This window comes from Anser cygnoides, chromosome 1, assembly GCF_040182565.1.
Source record: "Anser cygnoides isolate HZ-2024a breed goose chromosome 1, Taihu_goose_T2T_genome, whole genome shotgun sequence".
Lineage (NCBI taxonomy): Eukaryota > Metazoa > Chordata > Aves > Anseriformes > Anatidae > Anser > Anser cygnoides.
The window spans coordinates 8,167,907-8,187,274 of NC_089873.1; the positions used below are offsets into that span (position 1 = coordinate 8,167,907).

Consider the following 19,368-nt stretch of genomic DNA (forward strand, 5'->3'; position numbering starts at 1 on the left):
AGGATGGCACAGGTTGATTTGTAGTCTACATGTGATACTTCATGGAAAGTAAACAAGAGATTTTCAAAGGAAAGCCAAAAATGTAGGCATATGGAATGGGATTTTCAAAAAGTTCCTGACATGTCATGAAAGTATCAAAAAGGTGTCAATTTTCTGTTATCTCAGTAGGACTCAAGTTGGCTTATTTGGAACTTTTTATTTAAATTAAATCCCCATGGGTGCTGCTGAAAAATCCCACTCAGGAGACGAGGCTAAAAATATTGCTTGAACAATCATCATTCTCCTCTTGACCATTAGTGCCTGTGCTGCCCACTTGTGTGACAGTCTGCACCAATATTACCCTCCTTCTGTGTCTATCTTTCTGATTACTTTGAGTGTCAGGAGCTTTTCCCCAGTGCCCACCTTAAACTTTTCCTTCATTAGCTTCAAGTCATTACTCTCCATTCTAACTTCTCCTGAGACTGAATAATTCTTTTCTCTCTTTTTGTTGCCTTGAAATTATTTATAGTCTATGATCACGTCTCCCTGGGTTTACTCTTGTCTAGACTAAATATATTTAGCTCTTTTACTGTCACTCTGCGTGTCTTACTGTGGTCGTTTGTTATCTACCCTTGTTTTCTCGAGGTTTTCAGTACCTTTCCTAAGCTGAGAAAAATAGTACTAAATATACTGGTTCAGGATGGTCACACTAAAAGCATGTTAAGTGACATTATTAAGTCTCCAGTTTTACATGCTATTTCTTGTACATACTACTGTTAATAATTGCACCCTAAGTTAGTCTCCTACCCTTCTGGGCAGAAAGTTGAATTAATTCAGCATAATTTGTTGTAAGGCCCAACTCCATCAGTCACTTCTCACATCATAATAACTGTGAGATTTCCAGTGGAGCAGATCAGAATCTTTTTCTGAGACAATTTCCTTCTGTCCAAAAATACAATCTTATTGAACCTGAAGCTTTGCACGAATATGTGACAATTTAAACAATTTAGTATTTTTTAAGGTTGTTGGTGAAGTCTGACCAATATTTTCTGCTCAGTGAGGTATGTGTTTTATCTTCTACAAAGTGGAGAGAAACTAAAAAGTTCTATATTAAAGCATAAAATCTGTTAGAAATTAAAAACACAAAACAAAACAAAACAACAACAAAAAAAGAAGGGGACTAGTTGCTTCAGTTTTTAATTTAAGGGCCACCTGCACCAAATAACTCATTATGACTCACTCTAGCTTGTGATCTTGTTTTTTTCTGGTAAGACTATAGCTCCACATACTGATGTACTAGTATGAATATTTAATTCCTATGTTATGTCTCTATCACAATCAGACTGATAGTACTAATCACTTCCATCTCCAGCCATACATACACAGTTCAAAATGAGACCATCTTTCTTAGAAATAAGCTAAAATTTTGTAATACTCTTGGGTGGTCATTAACATCGAAACAGAGTTTGTTTGCGAGGGATCCAGGGGACAAAGGATGTTGAGAGAAACTATTAGTGAATGAATGATGACAGGGTCCTCTAAAGTGGTGTACATGATTTATGGAAACACATATCCAAAGACTTACTCTGTAGTCACTGGATGTCACATAAAATATGGGGAGAAAGGCCAGCCAAATGATGCACGTTGTATACATTGTGAAACCGATAAACTTGGCTTCGTTGAAGTTCTCTGGGCATTTCCTTGTTTTGAAGGCATACACAGTGCATAAAACTACGAGGATTACATCATATGTTAAGGAGATTAACATACTGGAATCTTTAACATTGCATTTCAATATGACAGTCTCTCTCTTCTCAGGAAGAGTGTACCTCCTGGTGCCAGGGGCCTCCAAGATGAGCCACACAGACACCACCACAATCTGTACCAAAATGAGACTCAGGCATATGAAGACCTGAGAGCTGGGGCTGATGAACTTAGGCCTTTGGGCACCGTTCTTAACACCATCAAATATTCTGGCTATGCAGTTTGTTTTTGTCAGGAGGGCAGAGTAGCAGACAGCAAAAGAACTTCCTAGCCCCAGACGACGCAGGGTGCAGATAGCTGGAGAAGGCTTGGCTATGAAGAAGAAAGTCATGCTGTATGACAGGAAGACCCCAAAGAGCAGTATGTAGCATAGTTCACGGCCAGAGGCTTTGACAAGGGGGGTATTGTTGTGCTTGATAAACACTGCAATGACCATAAAAGTACAGATAAAGCCCAGGCATGCAATGGTAACAGGACCTATTGCCCAAGCATCTTCCCACTTGATGTAGTCTTCTGGTAGGTCATAGCAGCCAGTCAGGTCAGCTGTGGGCCATTTTCCTGGCCCGCAGTCTGCACAGGTGAATTCATCAGCCAGGTACTCGTATGTTTCACAGGGAATGCAAATCCAGCAGCAAACGTCTCCTGGTTGCATATTCTTCATCTCATTAGGAGCACAGGGGTCACTGCACTGCGAGACAGGGACAGAGCTCCTCGACCAGTGGATGGAGTCCACCTCAAGTGACAAGGTTTCTGCCCAGTGACCAACCTTCACGTAGGAGTATCTGTCTCCAGTGTACTGGAAGTTGAACACGTTGTATCGGCCTATCCCATCTCCGTAGGCATCAAATTTGACCATACTGTCTGCAGCGTTGGGAGGGTTGAATGGAGCTGTGAAGGAAAAAAATGAGAAAAGAAAAAAAAAAAAAAGATAATATTAGTGTCAAAACAGCAGCTGACCTTTTTCATCTCTTTGGGAAGCATAGCCACCAGGCTGCTTACAGAGTCCAACTCAACTGCCAACAGGTAAGGCAAGAAGTCTGTATCTGTCAGATTTTTTTTTTTGCATTGTTTGAACTTGGAAGAAACAGAGAACTCAAATAATAGAACTCTATTTCACTTGATTGAATGAGAAATAGTTGTGCATGTGGAGAGTTATGTTAGATTATCAACGTACTTATCTTTTTATTGGGTACAAATAAATTATCCAATGTTTTCCCCCCAGCATGCACAATCATGACCTTTCACATTATTTCTTGAAACAAAGAGGTCTGCTTCTAACTCAGTCTCAGAGTTATTTGGTGAAATTCAGCTATCATAGAATAAGAAATATTAAATGGTCAGATCCATAAACATCAGTTTTTAGACCAACAGTTTGAAATGAAGTTGAATAGTGTATTAGTGATGATGATGATGAAGTAACTATGAAGTCCTCAACAATTTCTTATTATGTCTTCTTAACTTCTCCCTATGTTGTATGAATTCAAGAATCCCTTCTACTTTGCTTCAGTTTTCCCATCTTTTTCATTTCTTGTCTGGTCTGAACATCCCAGCATGTGCTGCTTTGGTCTTATATCTTGTTTTGGGAATAGGTTAAAAAAACACAAGCTAGATCTGTGACCTTCTGTGGGAAGTCAATATTGTAACACTTCCAACTGGTAAGCTCTGGAGAGTTTTTATTTCTCCTCCAGCTGAGGTTCATGCAGGGAATGAAGAATTATTAAAAATGTAGGAGGAAATTGCATTTACCATGTGATTTATTGGTCGTTTTCTGTAGCATCAAAGGTGAATGGCTTTATAGGCAGGAAGCAAAAGGGTGTTGTGTTTTTTTTGCCATTGATGAGCAATAAATGTGATTTCATTCCCAGTGTCTTTGGTTACAGAAGTGGTTCCACTGTCATTGCTGGAATAAATCTTTTTCCCTGCATCTGTGCCCATGCTGTGCTTGAGCACCAGCAATATTGTATATGGATGTAATATATTCCTCCATTTCAACCTCCAGATACTCTGGATTTGTTGCAGTAGATTTATTTAGCTTCTGTAAACCACTAAGGCCAAATTCTTTCACCTTTTTCTCCTACAGAGCATTACCTTACTTTGCGGCACTCCCACTAAAGTCAGCAAAAGGGACAGTGATTTTTTGGCACAGAAGCCCTGGTTAGAGGGTTCATACACAAGCTGGACCTCCCCAGGAGCTATATCTGGAAGCGTGCTTCTTCCTCAACCTTCTTTTTACCTTAGGGCAAGGTAGGAAAATAATTTATTTCTATGTATAGTCTTCTGTTTTTGAGCCAAGACTCAAGACTTTAAGTTCCAGTTCTTATCCCTGCTCTCTGTTGCATTTTGCCCCCTCACCTGTATCCACTGCAGTGGTGGACAGCCTTGGTTTGCAGGATTACAAAATAAGTCTGGGTAACCCAGGAATATGTAAGTGGACTTTTTTTTCTCTCTCTTTTTCTTCACTCTTGGCGTCAAGTTGTACCACAGTCTTGCCCAACAAGACCTCTGAGTACATAAAAATTAAGGACAGCATAATACTCCTCCAAATGGCCAGTCCTCCTGGAAATAACATGCTCTAAATTAAACAAGTAGCTAAATTAAAAATATAGGTCAACAAGAAGAATACTAAGCAGCCTCCCTTCAGTCCCTCCTCCTCCTCACACATAGGCACGCAAGCTCTCTCAGCCAAAAGCAGCATTAAATGAAATCATAATGCAGCACTTAACAGCTCTTCAATAATGTGTTGTCATTGCCACTGTCTTATTTCATTATTCATAACACTTATATAGATTGTAGAAATTGTTAACACAGCAGCCCAGTTTTAAGAGCCAATTTATTCACTTCGGTGTCACACAGGCCACGTCCTGAGGTGTGCTGAGAAGTGGTGACTTCTGCTGGAACCAGTGGAGCTGCAGGTAACTCTGCTAGAGTATTTGTCATTTATACAGAACTAAGTATTTGCCTTGGATTTTGCAGGTAGGTCCAGAAGGCAAAGCAGGTAATCTCACATACAGTTAGCTTGAAGCTCCCATATATTTCACTTTCCATGAGGCTGTTTCCACACTAGAAATACGATGAAAAGATTTTTGTAGGACAATTTGTTTTAGATCAACCACAGCTTGTAGCTGGAAACATTCATTTTTAGTGGCTGCTGATAGAGGAAAATAAATGGCACTCTCTCAAATGGAGAGGATGAAGTCATTTACCCAAACAACGATGTATTAAATTATATTATGGTGAACCAAAGCATACAAATGAGCCCACTGGGTGGCAGCAATTAATATACCTACTGATTTTATGTAAAATCACTCAGGCATTTTAACTGATATTTATCAACATATTCTAGATCCTGTAACACCTCTTCCAAAAAGACATGTTTTCAGAAAAGTGGATCTAAAGATTATAATAAAAATAAGATGTTTATATGCAAGAATACAAATCCATAAGAAAATAAGATTTTATTTTCTAGGTTAAAAGAATATTTTTTGTGTGTATTAGCAGATAATCTTCCCAGAGATGAAATGTCAAGGCTATGTCACATATCACTCTGAGATTTTTTTCATAGCTAGATTTCAGTTTTGTAAGTAAACCTGTGATATTTAAAACAGACATTTCTGCCAGAACTTTTTCAGAGTTCTGGCTAAGGTGTTTTGTTTTCTTCCCTTGGGAGATTAGAGGCAAGACCCTCTGGGTCTATCCATACTATCTGATTGACAATACAAGCTTCAACTCCTTTGAGCAGTATCTTGGAGTCATCTCCTCCCCATGCACTTCTTGAAGTGAATTATCCTTAAGTAAAACAAGTTATCCAGGAGAAATTCTATAAAAGAAGTTATCAGGGAAAAGAAAGGGTAATTAAAAATGACTTAAAGGTAAACCAGCAATGCTTTGTACTCCAGCTTGCAGCAGTTTTGCAATGAAGGTATAAGAGCAGTGACATTTATGAGAACAGGAGAAAAGGGTACACATAGTGCAGAAGACAGAAACCTATGGAGCCGTGGTGCAGGCAGCCCACATCTGTCGGCTCAGTGAAGAAATCCTATCAGAGGAGAAGGATGCAATTATAGAAGTGGGGGACAAAACTCCTTCAGGTTCAAATAACAGAGGAAAGACTGTGCAGCTTTATGACTATTTCAGTTTCAGGTATGGATAAGAACATGGCATAGCTTTTATATAGTAAATTATATAATTTCATTTCTATCTTCCTACGTTGGGATCATCTTTTCTATCACATAACTCACGAGTATAAAATCATTATGTTTTTGCTTATGTGCAGTTAGAAGCAAGTCAGTCACTTTCATTTGGAAACCTTTATAATTTTTCATGTCTATGCTGTACAGCTCTTGGTGACAAGAAATAATTCGGAAGGAAAGTTTGAAGGGAGGATTAATTTAATTATTGAGTAAAACATTGTTTTAAGAGGCAGTATGGGAAATCTTTTCTGAAATGTATCCGAATGCAGTCATTTGTGCCAGTTGCAATGCAGAATGTGTCAGTTAGGTGAAAAATACTTCAGGATCTTTCAACCAGGGATGAGTAGGTGAAAAAAAACAAAGCAGTTTAAATCCTAATTAGGCACAAGGAAACTGTTGAGGGACAGGGCAGCCTAGGAAGAAATGAGCGTCATCTTAATGGGTTTGGAATCAGACAGAGCTTTGTTTGCCAGCGACGTCTTAGGGCCAGGAAGGATGTTTTGCATACAGACTCTTGCATGTGTCTGGCACAGAGCTGAGTGTATAGATGTTGTCTTATAGAAAATAACATCTGTAACGCTTCCTGGTAGAACGAAGACATGTATGCCTACATCTGAGAACATCTTTCATAGCCGATAAAACACGCATCTGTTCCGTGCTTGCAGAGTGCATCCTTTCAAAGCAAGGTACAGATCAGAGGCACAGCTCAGTAGCTAGGAGGCAATTCATTAATAACAAGGCTTGATGAAGGCTCTGCAGTTTTTCAGCTCGGCAGCTTGCAAAGCTGTGGGATTTCACAAGGTACGGAAAGAAATGTAGGAAGGAATATTTTGTGCACCAAAGGCACCTTCTTCAACAGCCTGTTGGCCCCAAAGACTTTCAGCCAATAGACTTTAAGGAGATAGTGGGATTAAAAACAAGTGCAAATGTAAAGAGGGAACAGATGGGAGTTTCTGGAAAGTTGAGTAAAATCTTTTCACTCTCACTAGAAAGTGCTGCAAAAACTCTGAACTTCTGACTTAATACAGCAAAACAAGGCATTTATGTATTCAATGGAAAAATAGCTTTGTTGCTCTCTGCCCCTTCCTGTTGCATATCCTGGGCAATGCCTTATTAAAACACTGTAAGAAAAAAAAAAACATAGTAATAATATAACAACAGGATATGGTGTGTTTGTTCAACAGACTCATCTGCATGTATGATGCCTTATCTTGAAAAGTATCACAAAGGACCACAGGAATCCATATATCTTTTAATTTTCTTTTAATTTTAGCTAGATGTTGTTTGCTGAGGTCAAAGTGACTTATTCCTTCTTGGCTGAACATTCAGACCGAGTAATGGAGACCTGATCCGCCCACTCCTGTTTCTACCTCAGCATAATGCAGCTGGTTTCACACCTGATTGGCAGGACAGACACTGAAATTTGGCAATTGGAAAGTTAGTGTAAGGAATACTCAGAGTGAGGTGTCACTGGGTTGTACCTCTCCGCAATTAATAATGAATGAATGGGCTTAAAATATCAGCTTTCACACAGACGAGCAGTCACTTATAACCTCCACACCATTATTTCTGGATGTGTTTGGGTCATGGGTAGTATTGATTCTTCTTATTCAAAAAAAAAAGATGCGTAAGCATTTGGATGCCTTATCTCTTGGCTCAGCTTTACTCAGAAACAGCTTAGGCAGGATGGAGTGGTCTGGTACATGAAAATGTGTAGAGACATGGACAATGTCAGGAAATTTTGTGAGAGGGGCACAGGATTGCAGCTGGTTACAACCACCCCTGGTTAGTCTTCTACAAATGTAATTTTCCTTTCTATGTCTACCTGTTTTCCATTCAGCTCTATGGTTCCTCCCTCGGGCTAGAAAATCACTTGCTGTAGGGACTTCTAACACATCATAGACCCTCCTAGGGTTTGCAGTAGTCAGACACAGAAATGTTTCTCCGGTACTAGTTGCAAAGGTCTACCACTCAGATATCTTCACATGAATTAGGTATCCCAAGCTCCTATCCTAGAAAAGTGAGGTATTTCTAGGGTTCATCTAGAGTCAGCTGAACTGTACCATTTTTTTTTTTTTAATGATTATTATTATTTTTTCCTGCAAACCATAATGAGAGTGACTAGTTCAGATACACCCACAGTAAAGGTGTCCAGGTGAGACGTTGGGTTGAGTGAGTAGGGTGAGATGAATATCACCCAGTCAGTTGGACCAGAAAGGCCTACAGCTGGTCGAGCCAAGTGACAGCAGCTTGTATGAGCTCTCCGCAAAGTACGTGGGAAGATGTATCTCCTGCAAGCTATCCCCACAGGCTGCTGTGACTGCTGCGGGGACTATCAGAGAGAACAGTCCAGGAGAAAAGTAAAGTGGAGACTGGCAAAAGAAACTAAGAAGGGTCTGAAAGATTAGAGGAATTCATTTACCTTGTCATTCTCCTCAGTTTGGCTAAAGGTGAAATTCCCTAGCTACCTTTCTTAGGAAACACTTCCCCCAAGTGTAATGCTTTACAGTTTCAGGTATGTGTTGTCCCCTTGCTTGTGCAGCTCTTGGGCATAAGATTTTGTCCTTAAGTCTCAGGGAAAATGAATTTGATGTTAAGTTACAACCCTTCATCGAGGAGATGTTTTTCATTAGTAAATCACTCTTGTTTTTTAGAGAATTAAAAAGGGGATTTCTGCTTAATTAAAGGATTTGTGTTTCACTGTTTTGAGATACGGAAGGCAAAAACTTATGAATACTTAACAACCATTATATTTCTCCATTAAAAATACAAAATATATCCCCTGAAATTAAAATTTCTTGAAGTTCTTTCGTTAAAGTTGCATTAGAAACTAGAAAATAAATCAAGAATTTGAAAAACAAAACAAAACAAAAAAACAACAACATCCAAGCTGTTTTTTTTTTTTTTTTCCTTATGTGTACTTGGTTGATAACTGATATGAATGAATTTTGAGATTCCAACATAGCAATGCCTTTTGATTGATACCACTCTTTTAATTTTTAATTTAAGATTATCCACTTTAGGAAATGGCTGGCACGAGAGGCAAAATGCATGCAGGGTAATTTATACTAGCAATCAACTTGTAATTACAGAGGAAATTAAACCATGACTTTAAACTGTCTAACTCCTCCCTCAGGCCAACTAGTTATTTTGTAAACATAAGCAAGGGGAACCCAATCCCATTATGAAGAATTATGACCATTGTTAGGGTGACAGAACAAAAGCTTGGGAGCTGGAACCACAAGTTCTGGGCTGGCCTCTGGTACCTTTTGAAATGCCCTGGCAGTTATCTGGCACTTACTAGAACATTAACATTGCATTCAGACCTTGAGATTTTGGTTGAGACTTTCTACATTCTAGGGGTTAGGAGTTCCCTGTGCTTGATGTGGACTTTTGGGTGAAGGACATTCTCATTTAACCTGAGCAATGGGAAGTTGTGATGTACCTTACACTTTGCTTCTCAGTGACTCTCTGGTGTGGCTGGAGGAGTTTGAGGCTGCATTTTTATTTATTTATTTATTTTAAATTCACTTGCTTTTGGACAAACTGAGGTATTTGGTTAAGTTACAGGGACATGAATCTTACTGGTTTTGGAGGAACCATTCTGTAACATGCTAATTGCACCCCCCAGATTGCATACAGTAGCTGGTGGATAAGGAAGTGTTGAATAGCTAACAAATTTTTTTTGTCCTTCTTTATCAGCCTGAAGGAAACATGAATAGATTCAGTTTTTAAAATATTAAAGGAAGGTGGTTAAAACATTCACTCCTCTGTGGGGATTTGAGGATTAGGGAGGTGCTTCTAGACAGTGCTCTGAATAATTCAGCTAGATATTTTGCCCTTAGAGATCAGAACCAAATGAACCTTGAAATAGACCCTCTGGCAGTTATTTCCTAATTGACGTGATAAGAAAACACTCCCAAATCAGGTTGGTTGACATAAATTTAATTACTTATAATGCTATAATTGTGTTTAGTAGTAGTAATGCTGTAGATATGATGGTCTAAAATTCAAGAAATTTCAAGCTTGTAATAAAAGGCAGTGTTTTTTCATTAGACCAGTCTATAGATGGAAGAAATGCACAAGCTTTCAGCCACAAGGTAACTCCATTAGGTCATCAGAAAAATTGCTCAATAAATTTGAGCAATAAATTTGAGCAAATATTTTGAAGGAACAACTCTGCTTGGACTTCAGTATATCAGGTTTTTATTTCCTTTTTGGAAACACAATTTCACTTTGCAAAATGCCTCATTGCTATCTATTTGCAAAGTGATTGCTTATAGCTTTTTGTTTGCTTCTTTAAAAATATATAGTTTGGAAACACAAGGCCCTGATGAAGATGCAAGACAAGACACAACAAAGACACAGTATGCCAAAAGTTTTTTTTTTTTTTTTTTTTTTTACAGCTATGTGGGCAGTCTAATAAGAGTATTGCCTCTTCCTACAAATCTTATGGCTCTATGCTATTATTTTTGTTAAAAAGCTGCTGAAAACTCTCAGCAATCACCCTACAAATTGCTAATAATGAGGCAATTTGCCAAATGAAATTGTATTTCCAGTAGGAAGATAAAACCATGAAGCAGTGAATTCTAAGGAGAGCATCTTTTCGAAATAACTGAAGCTCAAATTTATTGAACCTTTTGTGGAAATAAAGGAGTGGTAGAATTTTTCAAAGCTTGAATAAAGAAACAATGCTATAGTAAAACACAAATAGCAACCTTTATGCTCAGATATGTTATGCGGCTCAGGTATAACATTTGGCACATCTGGTGGAAGACCAACAAAGAAAACTTGGAGTTCAGCTGGAAATGTAAATGTTTCATGCATCCTATGGTTAAGATTCTGCAGAAGATCAGATATTTCTCTGTGAATGTAATATGCATGTGAAAAAAGTGGCTTATATTTATTTAATTTAAACTTAATCAGGATGTTTACATTGTATGTGTAGTTTTACAGAGAAACTCTCCTAGAATCAGTGGGGAGAAATAGGCACTTCCAAAGGCGAGCTCTGGCTAAACTGAGTTACCATTAGGAAAGTGGGGAGCTTTCTCCATTGATATTTCTCTTATTAGGTCAAAAAACTAGATATGTTAAGGAAGATATGAAAGCTGGCTGAGCTGAATTTTGGCCAGTGATGGAGAAATCATCCAAGTAATGCTTTTGGTTAAGCCCCCTATGTACATCAAATGTGATTTATCTCCCTTTGTAAAATTTGATTCTGGATTTTTCTTTTTCCTGATTTCCATATAATAAAGCAATAACTAGAAATGCACATCTAATAAAAATGACAGGTTAAGTCAGCATTCAGCAGAGTGTGTCTCATGAATGAACAAATGCTGAGTCAGCCAATCTAGATGTGAAAGCGGGTGCTCAAAACAATGAATTTCAGTAAAGATAGGGAGATAAAGGATAAGAACACCTGGATTTTGATGTTATTCATGCATATCACACACCAGCTATGCAGGAACCACATCACCTATCCCTGCATCATCAGTGTTCACTGATGTGCATTACCCTACAACATGCAAGCTGCATGTCCTATTAATACTTGCAAATTCTTCTGCTTTCAGGAAGAAAAGATAAAACTGAGAGCACAGAATCATTTTTGCTAATGTTTTGCTCCACTGAATCAGTTCAGCAACAGCAATCTCTGGACCTCAGGGGAAAATGTAAAAAGAAAATGTTGATTTATTTGCCTGTTTAATGGTTGAAGCAGAGACACATTGATAGGCTTAGACTGATAAAGCGTTTCCGAGATCTAGAAAGAATACTAACAGCACTGCCTCAAACCCTCATCTGACTTGAGATATTTTCCTTTCTAAAGAACCTTTAAGATTTTTTTTTTTTTAATTATTCTGTCAGTTACTGGACTGGACTTTCAGTTAGTAGTCATTATCTATTTATTCAAATATGTGTGTAAATGTAACAGAGGAAGTTTAGCATAGTTTTTTCAGTACTTTTTTTTTTAATTATTATTTTTTAATCAGTTCCCAATCGCAGTTTCATAACAGTGTCTAATTTGCCACTGTCTGGTGGAGGTCTATCATCACCCACTGGAAAAATCTACTGAACTGACATCAAGATTTGGAGCAACGATCAGCTGCTCCATCCATCAGGGCCATACATAAATGCCATGGAAAAAAAATCAACTTTTGGAGATTCTGTAGGTAAAATTTGCTTGTTGCCATATCTTTCATCCTCAAGAGCATGAGGGCCACATAATGTATGGTTACTTACATCAATGGAACATTGGAAGGGATCACAAGAGCCCAACTTTCTGCTGGTGCAAGCAGCTATGTCATTGCTGCCTAGACTGGAAGAGTTCAGCATGCCCAGCTACATTTGCATACGATCAAGCATTTTCTAATGTTTTGTAGTAAATTTAAGATTAACTGTAAAAGGTAAAGAATCACAAAGAAAGTTTTCCCAAAGGAAGAGAGTAGGAGAATTCTGTAGCTGAAGAACAGGTAGATGCCTGAGGCTCCAGATGTACACACAGAAAGGATCTGTTGCTGCTCACTAAATGAATTCAAGCTTGGAAACAAGACAGGATTTTTTTTTAGGATAATCAAGAGAAAGAAGAACATATATACAGCATATGCAAAACATCCTGTGTATGGTGAAAAGACAAAGAAGAAAACAAGAAGTTACAAGGACTTTAAAGTCTTCTGGAAGAAAGGGAGCAAAGGAAAAATGGAGAGAAGAATTACTCTATCTCTTGGGACCACCTCCTGGTCATGGATGCCCCAACTCACCAGTGTTGCTACTGAAAACTAGGAGATTCTCTCCTCCCCTTCTGTAGGAAAAGATTGCTGCTTTTGGATTTTCTGTTTACTACATTTCGCTAATACAAAATCAGCAATCATACATGAAGTAATACTAATTTGGTTAAGTAAATTAGAATTTTAAAGAAAAGTAAGTGAGCATGTCTGTCTCCTGATGCAACCTTCCCATATGAGAGTGTGGTTGATAGTGTGGCACGGAGTCAAAAGTGACATCAGATGCAGCTAACACAAATCACTTTCCACCCCAAAAGTCCGTACACTCTCAGCTGCAGGATTACACGGGATTTCTGGGACACATTCTGTGTGAAGACTTTGTTCAGGGCTGTGCTTCACCCAGTTTTCTCGCACTAACAGATTCCCTGTTTCCTCTGAGCACAGAGCTTTTCTTTCCCTGGCTAAGACTAATGTGTCTTAGCTGAGATTCACATTTCAGCCACAGAAGTGGTAAATATTTCATATGTACAAAGGAATTGCTGCATTAGCTTATTCTGTTGTCCAGCAAATTGTCTGGAATCTGTGTGTAGCAGCAAATAGGAAAATGTACAGCATGAAACCTCTGTTGAACTGAGGACTGATAGCATATACACATTTAGAGAGTGTCTCTCAGCTTTCAGAAGTACTTTTGAATTTTTTCAGCAGGGAAAATGATAGATATATATGTGCCATTAGACTAAGATGAGATGATTCATGAATTGGCAAGTAGAAAGACGGGCTTGTAATGAGAAAAGCAAAACTGTAGGAAATGAAAAGTGGATGTAAGACTGGGGTGGATGGGTCCTTCAGAGTGGGAGGCACACAAACCTCTGCTTTCTATTTACTGGGTGTTGGCAGCCACTCTTCACATCACCACTGCTTCTGGCTCTGTGCTGTTCTTATGGACTGAAGAATTAGTGAATTTGGGTGCGTAGACCCTACAAGACAACTTAATGATCTTAGTTTATGATTTATATGCCTCAAGATTAAAGACTTATATCTGGAGAAATCACCACTGTGGCTTACCACTGAACCCCTTTGCATCCCTATGGTGAACAGCTGAATTGCTTTTGACTTACTGCTCTGTGGCTGGAGCGAGAGGTGAGAAAATGAGTCAAAGGATGTCTTCTGTGACTGAGCCATGCTCCAGCTGGGGTTTTGTGGCCAATTTTTTAGAAGCTTCTCTGCTCTGATACCTCTGTGCATGAATATGTGTGTTATTCCTGCTGCCTTGAAGAATTTTAGCATTCTTTGTATTCACTTGTTACATCCTCAGACAAAATGTGTTTTCATGGCAGGAAGAAGAAAACACAAGGAAATGACTCACCCAGATAATAGCAATGAAATATCTTTTTACATTATATCCTGTATCTGCTAACAAAATACCCATAAATATTGCAGTGATGCCAAAGCAGACATTCTCTGAAACGCTTTTAGAGGTGTTTAGAAATGTGGATCTAACAGATGAGGAAATGAAAGAAAGTGACCCTTGAACACATTTCTCTGCCAGCTCCATCGAGTTTGCAGTTGATGGGAATCATGTGGAAGGTCAGTTTGTGAAGAGTGTTCTTACAGAAAAGGAGTTTCAGCCCCACGAAAGTGCAGAGCTGGTTGCTTTTAAGAATTCAGTTTTAGAAGGTAGGTGGGATATATTGGCCTGAGTGATTTTTTTTTTTTTTTGTAAAAATATTTGCATGAATAAGAAAGGTAAATTTGTGTTAGGATCTGCAAATCCCTTCAGTCATTCCTCTGAAACTAAGTAGTTCTTTTGATTCACTAGATCATTTACACAAAGGGAAAGGGTAGATATAAATTTTTGAGAAAAAAATATGTGTTAGTGCAACAAAATCCCAAAACAACGCACAAGGAATGTTTTGGGGTTGGGTTGAGTTCTTTTCTCCCTTTTTAAATGATTCAATCTTGCAGACAAAGAAACATGACTGTATCACTAAGCCAATTATTTCTGTACTGAGTTGGAAATAGGCAGAGACAAGCTTGAGGTGAATAGCTCAGGCTTTGCAGAAAGCCAGAATAGATTTACGTGCTCATCTGGGCTGTAGTTTAACGAGGACAAGTACAGCAGTCAGGTTGTGGCAGTTTTACCTGGAAATGTGCTCTGTGAAAGTGATGTTGGATTCAGGATCTATGTCTAGATTGCAGCACCAGGCTACTCTGAAGGTTAGTGTCACATTAATATAGCTGTGCTGGTTTGGTACCAGATCCCATTTAGTCAGTTGAGCCTCAGAATATCTTTGTAATGTACTCTAACAGGTGAAGCAAAAGTCTTCCAGGAAAGAAGTGATATTAAGTTATTGTAGGAGAAAAAATATTTTTCTGTACAAGATGCTTTCAATTCTGCCTTTCTAGCACAATTATTAACTGTCAAAAATAGACTTTTAGTAAAAAAATAATGTAACATTTAGTTATTTTTGGGACTAGTCATCTGAGTTTGTGACTTTCTGTGGTCTTCTGCATCATCTTTTGAAAAGACCTTTTTGTCTGGGACTGTGGAAGTCCAGGACACACCTGGATTGCCCAAAAGAGCAGTCTGTGTTTCCAGTGTGTCACATTGTCCTGTTGTGTCCCTATGCAATTTACTTATGTCCTTGTCCTTGTCCTCATCCTCTTTAATACTGTCATTGTCATGTTCTGAGTGCAGCCCCTGCCTTTTCTAGCCACTACAACAGCACCTCACCATGAGAGTAATACTAACTGAGATTACCTCTGGAAGTCTTAAAGTACTCTTCTATAGGAGGTAACAACAGAATGTGGTCATCCTCTGGGCTTTTCAGAGCCAAATTAGGTTTTAAAATGTAAGGAGCAGGAATCCTGAACCAGACTTTTTTCTCACGTGATACCTCGCTCTTCCAGGTCATAAGAAGCAGCCCTGACAGCTTGAACATGTGAATTCTTGCACAGGCAAATCTGTATGAAGAATAATATCATAATCCTATGGTATTTCCAGGGCTGTGGAGAGACATGTGGGACTGGAAAAGTGAGTGTGTTTGGCCGGGGGATGAAAAGGCTGCCTGAGCCTGAGCCCTCCTGCTCCTCCGAGCACTTTTGCTGTGCGAGGACCAGGTGCTTGGGACTCATATGGCATTTTCCAGTGAAACAAAAGATGAAATAATAACTATTATAAAAGAGACAGCAGGCAAACACATAAAGTCTGTGATTTAGAGAAATTAGGTTACTGAGCCTTCTGTCTCTCAAATGTGTGATCTGAAAGAAAAGCACTGCTCAGTTTTCAGTCATGCATTCCTCTATAAGCACAGGATGTTTAATCTGATTCTCATTTACACACCTGGGCATCCTATAGATTTATAAGATGCCTGAAGGCTACTTCAATAATATGAACAAAGCTGACTATAAGTTGCATGCAAAGCAGGGGCTAGTTAACTTCTCGTTCATTTTTTTTTTTCATAGTTCAGCTGAACTGGTGGCTTTTATAAATATTGGATTAGAAGAAACCAAAATGGAGAACTGCTTGTTATTTTAGGGATGTCAAGGCACCTTCACCTAAATATGCTGCTATAAGAATCCTGTGGCCAATGCTGGACTGTGGCTTCTGCAGACTTTCCAGGAACGACACCCAGCTGGGTGAAGGCCAAAGGCAACATCCTCCCAGTCTTCCTGAGGACTGTAACAAGTTATTGCTGCTCTGCACCTTGCCAACACTGCATTTCCCATCTTCTTGTCCATGGGAGCTCAGTGCCCAGGTCTGACAGCAGAGTGGTGGCAGGAGGCAGAAATACCTTGTGCTTGGGAAGCAATGACCTGGCACACCTCAGCCTCTGCTGCTGGAGCTCGTCTCAGGAGGCGAGAGCAGAATTCCACTTCTGCTCCTGCTCACTCAGGCCAATTCGTGTTAAGTGGCACCAAATGAAATCATGAACAGACCACATTTTATGATGGTCTCTGACTACTGACACCATTAACAGGTAGGCTGCAGACCTACTGTCATAGCAAGAGAAATTATAATGGAAGTTTTATTTGGGAGTTGTGCCCTAGAGGTGGCAATGTCTGCATCCTGCTGGCAGTTCACCAAGTACACAGCTTACATGCTACGGTGCATGACACAGAAGGCATGTGGAGTGCAAATCTGATTGTTTGCCATTGTGATTGTCCAAGCTAGAGGATTAAATGTTTCCCTGGCAAAATGTTTAAATTTTATTTTCAGCCAGTTTACATCTGTAAAGTCCTGAGCAATTTGGTCTGATCTTTCAATCAACCTTGTTTTTAGAGGGAGGCTGGACTAAAGACCTCCTGAGGTCCCTTCCAACCTGATTTATTCTTCAACTTTATGCTTCTATAAATTACGAGTCTACAGTACGCATACATAAATATATATGCATTTTAATACACATGTATATAAACAAATGCATATTTATATATGAATATATACACATATTGAAAGCTTTAGGAAGAGTTAAGCAAAAGATTTCTGCACAGATTCCTCTTGGAGGAGTAAATTAGCAAAAAGAAAACAGCAGATCCACATGGACTGACTGACTGAGTGTGAGAGGCAAAGGGGATCTGACCTGATGAGCAGAGCTCCTTGGGCGAGATGATGGAGCAGCAGGGCTGTCTGCTGCAGAGTCTGGGATTGTGCTCTAGCTTTAGTCTGTGTGTCTATCAGTGGGTATTCTGTGCTGTAAACATGCACCTGGCCTTTAAAGTTTGTGCATATGTAACTGCATTCATATCATTTGTTCATCTGTACTCCATGCAAGCCTTGTAGGACACCGAGCTTCAGAGTTGACTTCTGACAGGACATATTTAAGCCTAAATCCCAGAGCAGGGACCTTTGCAGTGTCCTTGTGCTCAGAAGTAAGGTGATGTCTGCCTGTTGCAGAACATGACTTTTAAGCTCTTTCCTATTTAAGTGGAAGGATTACCAGAGAAATGGCCTGTGAAAGTATTTTCTCACCACAAAAGTCAGAAGTGTTGAAGAGAAAACAAGAAGGCAAATTTGTGCTTCAATTTCATGACATTTGTATGTGAGTGGGGAGGCAGAGAAGAAAATAAACCTCACAGAGAAATGTAGGGTCAGGCAGGAATAAAAAAATTGTCATAAAGTCCAGTGGGTGAAAGGGGACAAATCAGACCTGACTTTTACAACACTTTTCTCATTTTAAGTGATCATTCTGGTTACCCACAGGAGAGGATGTTGCCTGATATGAGCAAGGTTTGACCATGTAGCCTTTGTCCTGGAGGAGCAGCTAGACCAGGAGCAACAGGCAGAGCACATCTATACAGCTCCCTGTCCCTTTTTCCTAAGCAGTGACACTTCTTTCGCACTGCCTGTGCTAATGTTCCATGTCCTGGCACGTGTCAAATACTGAGGTTCACTATAGTAGCTGTGGGCAATGATAATACTGCTTTTCTGTTTCATTCTGGTGGCTTAAAGGAGTTAAAGAAATTAGTGGAGCTGGTTTCTGCTTATGCCTCCCCATCTCTCAGAGGGAAGGGGATTTCTAGATGCTTGGAGCTCTGCCTTGTTTTGGTGCTCATCCCTGGATCACAGACCTCTCAAGAGCTCCCTGTACACTCCTCTCCACCAAGAAGTGTCTGGGCACCTGTGAGAATTTGAGTTTACTCCGTGCTCTCTCCTGTGGAGCCCTTTGCTTTTGTTCAGCACTTCTTTGTTGTTCTGGTAATACAAGCTAACAGCCTCTTGAACCAGCATCTCTCTATCGGCAGAAGAGCATCATGATTCAGAACATCAAGTGCTGCACTTGTGCCCTTAGGAGGGAACAAAGAGCATAGGAAGATCAAGTAGATAAACCAGCCTACATCTCTTTGAAAGTCCAAACAGGCAGAGAAGGAGTGAGTATGTTTATCCATGGGCTGGGCTTTGTGTTCTCAGGTCCTGCTGCGGGAACTGGGGATTGGGCATACACAGTTTATATGGAAAATAAGCTGTATAATAATAAATTACGGCTGTATAATAATAATATACATCTGTATAATAATAAATTACAGAAAATATTCAGGATCTCGTATTTGTCACATGCATCTTATTGACTTGCAAGAAAAATAAGTGCTGAGTATATCTTACAAACAACAAGGAATGAAATCTCAGCGTGGCTTTGTGCCACATTTCAGTTCCGTGGAGTTATTTCAATTTAAGGAAAAGGAAGAAATAAGTAGGACCCCAGAGATATTCGTGAAATACCTGTCACACAGCATGTCAGTGGTAGCAGTGGCATGGGAGTGCACAGCTCCTGACCAGTCCTATTCTCCAATCAGCTATTAGCTGATGCTGAGTATTCCTCTACAGATCCCATTATTGCTGTGCCTGAGAGGCTTACCTCAGGCTTTCAGCTAAACAGTAAGTGGGAATCTCAGTTGCTCTAAGCTCCTTCTGTAGTCAGTTGAAAGAGATATAGGGGCAAATCATATTTCATGTGGGCCGAATCTCCCTCTGTGAGTGCTGATCCTCACCAAAACTTATAATTGGAGAATGACTAAAACTAGTTAAAGTGTGGAAGGTTAAAAAGTGTCTAAAATTGCACAGTCTCACACCAATCATATAATTGCAACCTGTCATTTGCCCAGACCAGTGTGTTTGAAATGCACCATCACATTGGGATGCAAGAACATATTCAGTGACTCTTAAATGTCAGGTATTGTCATGTTAAGTTGCAAGGTGATACCTGCTGCAGGTTTATGCA

The 19,368-nt window shown here is 39.4% G+C and overlaps 1 protein-coding gene across 6 annotated transcripts in view; it reads right to left on the minus strand.

Annotated features, from left to right (window-relative positions):
• Positions 1 to 19,368, minus strand: part of GRM3 (glutamate metabotropic receptor 3) — a 105,869-nt gene that overhangs the window by 10,162 nt on the left and 76,339 nt on the right. For all 6 annotated transcript variants that reach the window (XM_013180450.3, XM_048062602.2, XM_013180448.3 and 3 more), the window contains one exon: positions 1,565 to 2,631. In XM_013180450.3, coding sequence (XP_013035904.2) covers positions 1,565 to 2,631 — 1,067 coding nt within the window. The remainder of the gene's footprint in view (positions 1 to 1,564; positions 2,632 to 19,368) is intronic.